The sequence below is a fragment of the Diabrotica virgifera genome, chromosome 4 (genome assembly GCF_917563875.1).
Source record: "Diabrotica virgifera virgifera chromosome 4, PGI_DIABVI_V3a".
Classification (NCBI taxonomy): Eukaryota; Metazoa; Arthropoda; class Insecta; order Coleoptera; family Chrysomelidae; genus Diabrotica; species Diabrotica virgifera.
Window position 1 is genome coordinate 38,615,159 of NC_065446.1, and position 12,336 is coordinate 38,627,494.

Genomic DNA, 12,336 nt, shown 5'->3' on the forward strand with positions numbered 1-12,336 from the left:
CAACATTCAAAACAACTATCACTAGTCCAAAACCAAATCCAACAACACACAAGAGAGAACTGCATCTATAAAATATGCTGTCACTGCAACAATTTCTTTGTAGGAGAAACCGCAAGGTCACTAAGTGCCAGGATAAACAAGCATGAAACATTCACCAAAAACAGAGACTTCGACAGAGCACAGATACATGTACAAACGTTCCTCCGACAATGTTTGGGTCAGCTTTGGGAGTCGATGTTCCTTCATTCTTTGTACATGGACATACCAACAAAGTTGTTTTTCTTGGATTTCTTCTATTATGTTTGTTTTCCTATTCATAATATTTTGTACTCGTTCATTCGTTATGTGTGAGCCTCTAGAGATGCAGATCAATCTTCACCAGAAGTCCATTTCCAGTGCGAGCAACCTCTGTTTTGTTCGCTTATTCAGTTGCCAGGTTTCACATCCATACAGTACCTTGCTTTTAAAGATGCTATTATATAGTTGTTTTTTTTTCTTTTTTGACCACAGTCAGTAGTTATGTTTTTGACCACAGGAGTAAGTTCAAAGCTCCTATTACTTTCTTTCCTTTCATAATTGTTTCCTCTATTTCGAATTCTGTCCTTCCCCTTTGTTGGATTCTCATTCCAATGTATACATAATCAGAGCTTGGCTCGATAACCATATTATCCTCTAGTTGTAACTCATTTTTATGTCCTATACACATATATTGGTTAAGTGGTAGGTATATTAAATTTATTAGAATTATCCAAATAGATTATTGAACATCACAAAACGTTTTCGGTCATGTCTGACCATCCTCAGTGTGAAACATCCAGTGTACATATTGTTGAAACTAGCCACAGTAATAGGTCTAAATACTGTTAATAAATTAACAATGGTTTAACAATGTAATTTAACTGTCTTTAGACCTATTACTATGGCTTGTTTCAACTACACATACACTGGACGTTTCACAATGAGGATGGTGAGACATGACCGAAAACGTTTCAATAATCCATTTGGATAATTTTAATAAATTGAATATACCACTTACAACAGAAGTTTTTACTTTTTTATTAAGAAGATATGATTGATTGAAGATGACCCATGAGTGATTGTGAAAGCTCCGGAGAGAAATAGGATTAGGTACTAGAGACTATTGAGATTAGATTAGAGGCTATTGCAATTTGTAAATTTGTAAAATAAATCTTTATAACCCTAATCACCTCTTGGACAAACCAACTGTAAATACCTTCTAAAAAAATCGATTAATTGAAGTAAATATTACGAATATCTCTTATAATATATCAGGTGAAAGTAGGATTGCACCAAGGCTCGGTGCTTAGTCCTTATTTATTCTCATTAGCTTTGGACCACATAACAGCGAAACTACAGGATAGCATTCCATGGTGACTAATGTATGCTGATGATGTAGTATTAATAGGAAATAGTGAAAGAGACTTAGAACAAAAACTGGAACAGTGGAGACAAGCTCTGAAGGAAAAAGGTTTAAAACTTAGAAGGACAAAAACAGAGTATTTGGAATGTTCATTTAAAGATCGAGTTACTACAAATAAAATGGTATCTTTGGATGGTGAAATCATTGTGAAAAGCAATAGTTTTAAGTACCTAGGATCGGTATTACAGAGTAATGGAGAAATAGATGGAGATGCATGCAGTAGAATTAGGGCTGGATGGATGAAGTGGAAAGAAGCGAGTGGTGTGTTGTGTGACAGAAAAATTCCAATGAAGCTGAAGGGAAAATTCTATAAAACAGCCATAAGACCAGCTTTTTTTTTTTTTTTTACTGAAGTACTGTCAACTTTTAATGTAATTTTAGACAATTTTAATTATTGCTGACCTGTAAAAGTACATTTGTACATTATTACCAATAAATACTCTACTCTACTCTACTCTATGATGTACGGAACTGAATGTTGGGCAGTGAAAAAGAAAGAGGAACAACGAATGCATGTGGCGGAAATGAGAATGCTTAGATGGATGAGTGGAGTGACAAAGAAGGATAAAATTAGAAACGAGTATATTAGGGGAAGTCTAGGTATAGCACCAATTTATGCCAAAATGAGAGAGCATAGGTTAAGATGGTTTGGTCATGTTCAACGTCGAGACGTTAATCATCCAATACGAAGAATAGCTGAAGTGCAGATTTCTGGAAGGAGTAGGAGAGGAAGACCAAAGAAGACCTGGGGGAAAAGATACGGCAGGACATGTTGGTAAAGGGAATTAACATTGATATGACCAAAGATAGAATTGTGTGGAGAAATGCAATTAGGGAAGCCGACAACGCATAGGGATAATGCAAAGAGAATGATGATGATTACGAATATCTCTTACTCGAGATTTACAAAAACAAATACAAATTGCAGAATAAAAACCAAAGAAATACTACCCCTACTATGAATTTTCTGTTTTCATTGCATTCTTTCTATTAACCGTCCTCTCCTAGCTTCCAATATCTATCTTGCAGGTTTCCTCTTTCCTTTCATTGCCACGTATGCTCCATTTCCAAACGATATTCAAGGTGTTACTATATTTTTTCGTCCTATATGTCACAATTTGGTAATTTTGTTACACCAGCGTACTGAGGTCGCTTATAAAACAGTTACTGTTCTGTTTACTTCCCTTTTTTAATCTTTCGAAATTTTTTAGGTTTTAGTTATTTTATAGGGCGGGCGTTCTTTGTTTTATTTTATACATTTCAGGATCTTTTCACTTAGTTTGGTATATTGGTCAGAGTACCTATCTGTTGTCGTCTGCTTCAAGAGCTTTTAGAACAACTCTATTCATGCATGTTTTTGAACTCTATTGAAAAATTTAACACATAAACTCTATTCATGTGTTGAAGTTTTTTCTTTGATGACATACCACAATTTTTTCAGAAATCTAAATACACGATATAGCCACATAGTTACGAAGTAAATAAGGTGAATACAGAAGACACTCATATAATAAATATGCCTTAGAAAATAATTTAATGGTATGGGAAGAAATCTCAACTGGAAAAAGACCACGTGGATGACCGTGGTAAGATAAAGCAGCAGATTTTAAAGCTATGGGCGTGGAGAATGGACCGTGATAGTCGTGACGTCAAATCAATGTTGGCTACTCTGAAATGGTTTCCAAACAAAGCAAAAATTCACACATGGTGTTTGTTTTCGTTTTTATAATTGGAGTTGTAGCATGTTTAATTTTTACAAAATGGTAATGTGTTGGGTACCCGTGATTGTAATCAATGATCATAGTATATTTCCAACCATATTTCCAAATAGGACTGGTTAAAAACCTGAAGAAACGCAGTAAGTATATGTAGTGTGTAAATCCTTGATTTTGTGTAAGGACATTTATAAATTAAAAGCAATATGATTGATACGACTAACAAGGATTGTGTCTTTAGAAAAAATGTGCAGATGATTGTTAAAACAAAATAAAATTAAAAATGATTACACAAATCACGTGTATAATTAATTGACAGTTGCTTTGTTTGGAAACCTTTTTGACGTTTTGACGTCACACTATCACGGTCCATTGGATGGAGATTGCTGAATATACGGAGGAATGGAGGCATGTTGTTGAGTCGGCTAAATACCGATAAATCTAAAAAATTGTTAATAACCCAGTAAGTAAAACCAAATATTAACTAAAAAAATATTTGTACCTGAGAACCATCTGAAGTCCGTTTAGCGGGAATATTATCTTTATCGTCGATGGATCGTTTTCTACTTCTATCTGTAGGAGATGAAGGAAATCCCAAGCTTCTCATCAACGTATCATCATTACATTGTGTTTCCTTCTTCTTGTCGTCGTCAGCATCTCTTTCTGGTTTCAACAGTTGTTGAAGTAACTCGCTTTTATTTTTCATGCCAGCTCTTTCTAGATCGTCATCGTCGTTTTTATCGTTGAGTAACTGAAAATATAAATAAGCCAATCATACAGCTGCACTACAATGGTAAGATAAAATTGGGAAAACATTATTAATTTATTTAATGTCTGACTGGTATAATATTTGACAAATGACATGATTTCGAAGTCAGTTAAATATGATATAATGCCCTAGGGCGTTATTTTGAAAGATAATGCCCTTGGGCGTTAAATTTAAATAACTAGTTAAATACTGTCAAGTTGACAAATAACAACCTAAGTAAAACTATGGTTACCACAATTACGTTACAACTATTGCTGCTAAATGTACATATTTGAAAACTAATTAATTCAAAATTATTAGGCACCACAGGTATTATTGCTAACAACGCTTTCAGTCAACGTATATACCTCGGACCATCATTGACCTCAAGCGTTATTATCCTTGGTACCTTAATACCCTTGGTACCTTAATAACTGAAACAAACTCTTAAAACTATTTAATGTCTGACTGGTATATTATTTGACAAATAATGACATGATTTCGAAGTCAGTTAAATATGATATAATGCCCAAGTGATTATTGAAATATAAGTTATTTCCTATACCATCAAATAGGATTTTTGGAAAATATTAAAATTTGGAAAAATGACGAAGTGTTGAATTTTGTTTTAAATTAGCTATAGTTGATTTTTTAACTAAGAGGAGTAAACTAAAAAGACAGATTCACACCCAAGAAAGTTACTAGAAAAGTCACCAAATTCATCATCTTTTTTAGTTGATCATATCAGCTTTCGATGATAATCCATACATATTATATTATACTAACACATCGCTAAAGAGTTCTAAAAACAACTGTTTTTATATAAAAGTAGACTAAAAATCTAAAAATTAAAGGAATATTGCAGGAAACACAAAAAATCGCCAATATACTTAATTAACCTATAAGATGACAGAAATGCCAAAATTTCATAAATGTCATTAATGTCAAAATTTAATAAGAGTGAAGTAAACTTGCCTGCGGTTGGACCAATTAGAAACAAGCATTACGGCGTGGTAAATTTGAATCACTCCTCTTGGTTAAAAAACAAACAATAGAATATTTTCAGTTTCAAAAACCGCCAAATTGACATTTTTTATTCGATTAAAAAATCCCTAGTTGATGGTATAGAAAATAACCTATATTTCAATAATAACTTTGAAATTTTATGTTTCAGGATCTGTATTAGTCCCAATCACTGCAGCAGTGGAGCTATGTTTTTATTTTCACGGTGCCAGTAGATGGCGAATAAATCGTTTAATTTTTAAAATAGAGTTCCCATTAACAACATTAGTTCTCTGAGGTCTCTGTCTACCATTTCCTATGTAAACAGACTTATTTTCCATCTTGTAGCAGGTCTTTCTTTCTGTGTTCTTCCTGGCGGGACCAGGAAAAGACCAATAGTCTTTTTAGCCACTTGTGCTTTACATACCCATACCACTACATGTCTCTGTTTTCCAACTTTTTTGTGATTAATCTCTTAATGTACACATTAATTTTGAAGTTTCGGTCAAAAAATAATCGATTTTTTTAAAGTAAAAATATGTATAATTAAATTGTAAAAAAGCATTTTCAGTGGCGTAGCACCTTTACTTTACCTGGGGATGAGGTGAGTTAATAAATTATATTTTCTTCATAATATATACAACTTAATAAACTATATAAAATCTCTAATAAGGCATAAAATAGTTCTAGGAATAAAAAAATACGATTCACTTGGGACTGCTTCAAATACACTAACGTTTTGTATAAAAACAAAATACTGAAAATTCTACAAAATTCAATTCGTATCGATTATCAATGGTTCGGCAAGTTATTAGAAAATAAATCTCAATTTACAATGTCTTAACACTGGCTGGGCAATAAAAAAAGATATATTTCTACCACTGTTTAGTACACTAACGCTTCGAATAAAAACAGATTTTTAATAATTCAACAAATTTCAATGTATCAATTATTGTTAATCGTTCCTACTGCAAGTGATTATATAAATATACCTATCATTTTACAATGACAACACAGTGTTGGCAATCAAAAAAGGTTTAGATGTAAAAAAAAAGAAGAAATACAGAAAAGATTTTACCGCTTTTTAGATATTTATACGCTTTTATACAAATACCAACTTCGCAACTGCTTGAAAAATTGAAAGATTAAAATTTAATGGTCGCTCGTGTCAGTGTCGAGCATGTACAAAATTGCCAGTAAGACACGCTAGTGCCGAGTCGAGCGCGGACATTAAGGGTTTAAGAATTGTACGTCCATCCTGTTCCATACTTCCTCTGTTCTTATTCTATCCTCTTTGGTGGTTTGTAGACATCTTTTCATTAAGTCCAGCTCAACTGTGATGATTTTATTTCGTATTGAATATGTCATTACTTCAGCTCCATATACCATATAGGGTAGGTAATATTCAGCACTATGCCACAGTATAAAGAGGGACAGTAAAACCTCTTCCATGTCGGCATTTTGATCTCAAGGAATAATACCGGCAGTATGCAATTGGTAATTCACCAGTGGTGGATGCGGGTTTCCCTGTTAAAACCCATACGTTTCTATGCGATTAGCAATGCGAGAGTGGGGCAAAAGCGACTGGGAACATTGCGCGGTCGCCTTGCGCGACTAAAGATTTTACTTAAAATTGTTCGGAGAGTGGTTCTACTGTCCCTCTTTATACTGTGACTCTGAAATATCCTTTTTTGTTTTCTTTATGGTTAGATTGTTGTTCCCTATTACTCAATGGCGTGCTTTCGTGGCTTGTGCTATTATTTTCGTGCTATTTTCATTTCTTTGTCTTTCATACAAGTACCACATCGGTTTATCATTGGGCTTAAATATTTAAAACAGTTGAAAGATGAAGTAGTTTTCAATCCTAATAGCAAAATTAATATTGAAAATATTAAAAACATTACTAAAAGATTTTTAAATTGAAAACTTATTGGTACACTTTCCTGGTGACACCTCCAAGGCTTCTACAATATGCAAGCACATGGATGCTGCAGTGAAGATAAAGGGAAGGAATTCTACACTATGCAATTCACATCCCCCGTCTGCAGCTTGGTAAAGTTCCAACGGAAAATGCACCTGGTTAGGGTAAGGTGGGGTAATACCGGACAGCGGGGTAATACCGGACTGCGTTGTTTGTGCACGTATCGGCATATTATTGAATTTCGCGCTCATCACAGGCTGACCGTTAGACATCTGAATCTCAGTTCTCAGTTTAGTCGCTGCCACGTGCTTGCAAAGAGAGTTATCACAAAAATTACAAAATTTAGTGTGTGATTATATGAATTAACTGATTTTAAAGGTGAGTATTGACCATTTCTATTATAAGAAATTGATGAGATTACGTGCAAAGTCATAGCTTACGCAGTGTATTTTACGTATCTTTAAGTAGTTTTATTCATTACTTCCTCTAATAATTACTACCGAACATATGCATAAATATGTCGTTTAGGGGTAATGCCGGACACTGTGTCCGGCATTACCCCAGCTCCGGTTTGAACTATTTATTGTATTGGGAGATAGGTACATGCAAATACCTGCTGTTGTTTTATTATGATGGAATATTGGAAAGTGGATATAAATATAGTTAATAGGTAATAATTCATAATTACCTACATTTATAATTATTTGTCAACATTTTTTATAAATTTTTGTAGTTTTTGTTTCCCATTACAATTAAAACAAAATCTAATATAGTTTATGACATGTATGTGACATTTACATATTAATTCTTTGTAGACCTGAAGAAGATCCCATTCGTGATCAAAACATTGGCAATAAAAATAACTCAACAAACATACCTACAGTATTTATATCCAGTTTCTGCGATTCCATCATAATATTTATTATTGGATACAAAACAGTAAACACTGTTATTTTAATTTACAGATGCCGCGGAATTATAAAAGAGTCACCGAAAAAGCTTCGTGGAGAGAGGAGGAGTTGCAAGGAGCACTCCGTGCTATACAGAATGGTATGTCGTTAAGAAAAGCTGCAATAAAATTTTCAATTCCAAAATCTACGTTACACGAACGACTTAAAAATGGCACTGCCCCTTCTGGACCTTCCTTGGGCCGAAAGCCAGTTTTTTCAGTTGAAGCCGAAAATGCACTTGCTGTTCAAATTAAGAAGCTGGCAAAAGTTTTTTATGGAATAACTCCCCAGGAAGTACGAAGATGTGCTTTTGGATTTGCACAATCAAACAACATCCGAGTCCCCTTTAATCAAGAAAGAAAAATGGCTGGTAAAGACTGGGAAAGGGGCTTCATATCTCGTCACAATATTACGTTAAGGAAACCAGAAGCAACCAGCATTAACAGAATTACAGCTTTTAGTCACAATGAAGTTACCATTTTTTTTTAACAATTTATCCAGACTTATGGAAAAATATACATTTTCACCCAATAAAATTTATAATTGCGATGAAACTGGGGTCACTACTGTACAACGCCCACCAAAAATATATGCAGAAAAAGGTCAGAAGCGTGTTGGATTTGTTACAAGCTGGGAAAGGGGGAAAACAACCACAGCGATGTGTGCCGTCAACGCTACAGGAACCTATATACCTCCCATGTTTATATTTGCACGCCAAAGAATGGCGTCCCATCTTCAACGAAACGGTCCCCCAGGTGCCCTTTACACATGCTCAAAAAATGGGTGGATTACAGAGGACATATTTCTTACTTGGTTACAACATTTTCAAGCATTTGTAAAAGCATCCAAAGAAGATCCAGTTCTTTTAATCATGGACAATCATAGCACTCACTGCACGTTACAAACATATAATTTTTGTAGAGATAACGGTATTGCTGTTCTGACAATCCCTCCACATTCATCACATCGCCTTCAGCCACTCGATGCGAGCTTTTACTTTCCTCTAAAGACCGCATTCAACTCTGAATGTTCCAAATATTTGACCAGCCATCCAGGGGAGAAAATCACGCCTAGTGAGATTGCTGAATTATTTAATTTAGCATTTAGTAGAGTGGCAACCCCGGAAAAGGCTATCAAGGGATTTAAAGAGACAGGTATTTTCCCCTACAACCCTGACGTATTCACAGATGAAGATTTTGCTCCTGCAGAAGCCTTTCAATCCACTGTTTCTGATGCACTTCAAGAACCTACCCAAGCAGAAAAACTACTCAAAACAAATGAGACTACCCCTGAAAAAAATAGTAGTGTGAATGAGACAGAATTAAAAAATGTTTCCTTTGCCGAGATAATTCCTCTACCATCTTGTTCTCACGAAAATGTTGTAAAGAGACAAAATAAGGCAAACAAGCAACACTCTATTGTATTTACGTCAACACCGCTAAAAGAAGAGCTAGAAAAAAAGAAGAGAAGAAAAATAAAAAGACAACAATCAAATCAGATAAGGCTAAAAGAAATGTATTTATGACACAGGAGGGGTCTACATTAAGACAAAAATCAAAGCGAACAAAAATTGCCTTAAACTATAAAATATGTGAAGAAGGAGAAAGTGAGATAGAGGATGATGACGATGTTAGGGACAAGAACATTACCGAAGACATTTGCATTTTGTGTGGAGAATTTGGCAAGAACAGTGAACTTTGGCTAAGATGTGTGTATTGTGGTCATTGGGCACACAAGGCATGTTCTAACTCTCCAAAAGACAAAAAATTTATTTGCGACTTTTGTTTGTAAAAGGTGTCCGTCATTACCCCAACATAGAGGGTAATACCGGACAGTGACAACTTTTTTTATATGTATATTTTTAATTTTGTATTGTAATTTTAAAAAGTTTTTTTAATCAAAATTTGTAGACTAACATGTGTTCTTCATTTTTGCTTAGGTTTCAAATTTTAATGTCGTCTAATAATAAAATAAATTCTAATTATCTTTAAGTGTACGCCATTACCCCACCTTACCCTACTCTACGGAGTAATACGACTATAATGCGAAGGCAAAACAATCTTACTTTTCAATTAGAATACGGAGCGCAGTCCAGTCCTCTGAATCGCGATTTTCGGCTCTTATTGGAGCCTCATCGGAGAGAATGTAGGCACTGTTCTCCATACCCTAATTGACCAGCACCGAGAGCTTTTCCCACCCATTGCAACCGAAGTGAAGGTATTAGGTGACTAGCGTCATCTGGCAATTGAAAGATGAAGTAGTTTTCAATCCTAATAGCAAAATTAATAATATTGAAAATATTAAAAATTAAAGTTCCAACGGGAAATGCACCTGGTTACTCTACGGAGTAATACGACTATAAAATAAAAATGTATACCATTTTTATTCACTGGACTGGACTGCGCTCCGTATTCTAATTGAAAAGTAAGATTGTTTTGCCTTCGCATTGCAACTGAATAAAAATGGTATACATTTTTACTTAAAAAAGTCTTACAACTCTAAAGCCGGATTTAAGCCGAATTTATGTTACTACGGGGACGTCGACGGGACGGGGCACGTTGAAGGATCTTCCGATATGAAAAGCACTGGCTGATTTATCTTACAACGGAACGGGCGAAACCGGGAAGTGCGATTTCTATTGTTCTGCGCGCCGTGCCGTCCACGTCGCGGTGTAACATAAACCAGCCTTTAGTCTCTTCTTCTAAATTTATGTTCAAATCTGCAACCTCTGATCTAATACATAAGTATTCGGCCCTACAAATATTTATCTTTGAGTCCCCCTAGCTCATATTCTTTCTTTAATTTCCTAATCATACAGAGTGAGTCTGTAATTTGGAATAAATTCAATATGTAGTTCAAATACTAATAAATTGTTTTTGGAAAAATGTTCAGACCTGTCAATTAGTATTTCAAACCTAATTTTTTTACATACAATAATTTCTTATTATTATTCTACAGGGCATCCCAATTTAGAAATATGACGTCGTCGTTGATTTTCTTAAATGACAACACTGTCATTTTGATTGCTATTTTGATATGGTGTGTAAAGTTATACATAACAGCAAAATATCAATTTTTTATTCCCTACCATTTACAAGATAATAAAAAATAACAAAGTTATGTCTGTAATTTGGAATAAATTCAGTAGTTCAAATACTATTGTTTTCTTGAAAAATGCTCAGACCAGACCTGTCGATTAGTATTTCAAATCAAAAATTTTTACATATAATAGTGTCCCAATTTAGAGATATGACATATCTTGTAAATGGTAGGCAATAAAATATGATATTTTGCAGTTTTGTAGGTATAACTTTACACACCCTATCAAAATGACAGTGTTGTGATTTAAGAAAATCAACGACGACGTCATATTTCTAAATTGGGACACCCTGTATACATTATTGTATGTATACTAATCGAGAGGTCTGAGCATTTTCAACAAAAAAACAGTTAGTATTTGAACTATTGAATTTATTCCAAATTACAGACATAACTTTGTTGTTTTATTATCTTGTAAATGGTAAGGAATAAAAATTTAATATTTTCCAGTTATGTATTTCTTTATACACCCTATCAAAATAGCTATCAAAATGACAGTGTTGCCATTTAAGAAAATCAACGATGACGTCATAACTCCAAACTGGGACACCCTGTAGACATTATTATTGCATGTAAAAATTTAAATTTGAAATAGGTACTAATCGACAGGTCTGAGCATTTTTCGAAAAAATAATTAGTACATATTTGAACTATTGAATTTATTCCAAATTACAGACTCACTCTGTATATGTATTGCATGTCCTCCTTGTCTTTTGCAAAAATGACGCATCATATTCGCTTGTACTGATATGCTCATGGTTCCACATTTTCTATAATAGGTATCATCTTTCCAAAGCCTGATGTTAAAAAGTGTAGGTGATAGGTGACATACGGTGACCATATGTACTTATTTAAGTAGGACAGTACTTATTTTTAAATATTGTCCTAATGTACTTTAAAACCTTTCTAAGGACACGCGAATGTACTTATTTTTTCTAAAAAATGAATATTTTTATCTTTTACTACTTTTAAACAAACTTGGTATACTGTTCCAGGTATTGCAGCTTTTGTGTCTTGATGGTTTCCAATATTTCTATTCTTTTGTTGACTCTTCTCATGACTTCGTTGTTTGTTACAGGCTCGGTCCATGCTATCTTCAGGTACCTTCACCCACAGTTCAAATGCTTCCAACTTTTTAGTAGTCGACGCGTTAATTGACCATGCTCCTATCCCGTAAAGTAGAGTCGAGAAAATATAACACCTTGCCAGCTTAACTCTGAAGTCTTAATTATTTCAGTTCTCTTGCAATGGCTCAAACTACCTTTCTCATTTTATTGTCTTCATAAGTTGGTTCTTGTCTTCTCTATTCGAACTTTGATTTCTTTGGAGTAATCTTTTGTGTGATTAATAATTGTGCCAAGATAATTGTAGTTTTCAACTTGTTCTAAAGTTTTACCTTTAATTGTCAGGCTTTTATCATTATTTTGGGTTTTTGATAGCCTTATAAATTTTAGTTTTCT

The 12,336-nt window shown here is 34.1% G+C and overlaps 2 protein-coding genes across 6 annotated transcripts in view; one reads left to right on the forward strand and one right to left on the reverse strand.

Moving 5' to 3' along the window:
• Window positions 1-12,336, reverse strand: part of LOC114324944 (nuclear receptor coactivator 2) — a 394,092-nt gene that overhangs the window by 86,713 nt on the left and 295,043 nt on the right. For all 5 annotated transcript variants that reach the window (XM_028272870.2, XM_028272868.2, XM_028272866.2 and 2 more), the window contains exon 6: window positions 3,659-3,907. In XM_028272870.2, the coding sequence (XP_028128671.1) occupies window positions 3,659-3,907 (249 nt within the window). The remainder of the gene's footprint in view (window positions 1-3,658; window positions 3,908-12,336) is intronic.
• On the forward strand, window positions 6,993-9,768 carry LOC126883008 (uncharacterized). Its single transcript, XM_050648163.1, has 2 exons — window positions 6,993-7,205; window positions 7,793-9,768. The coding sequence occupies exon 2, from the start codon at window positions 8,244-8,246 to the stop codon at window positions 9,300-9,302; it is 1,059 nt and encodes a 352-aa protein (XP_050504120.1). The 5' UTR covers window positions 6,993-7,205; window positions 7,793-8,243; the 3' UTR covers window positions 9,303-9,768.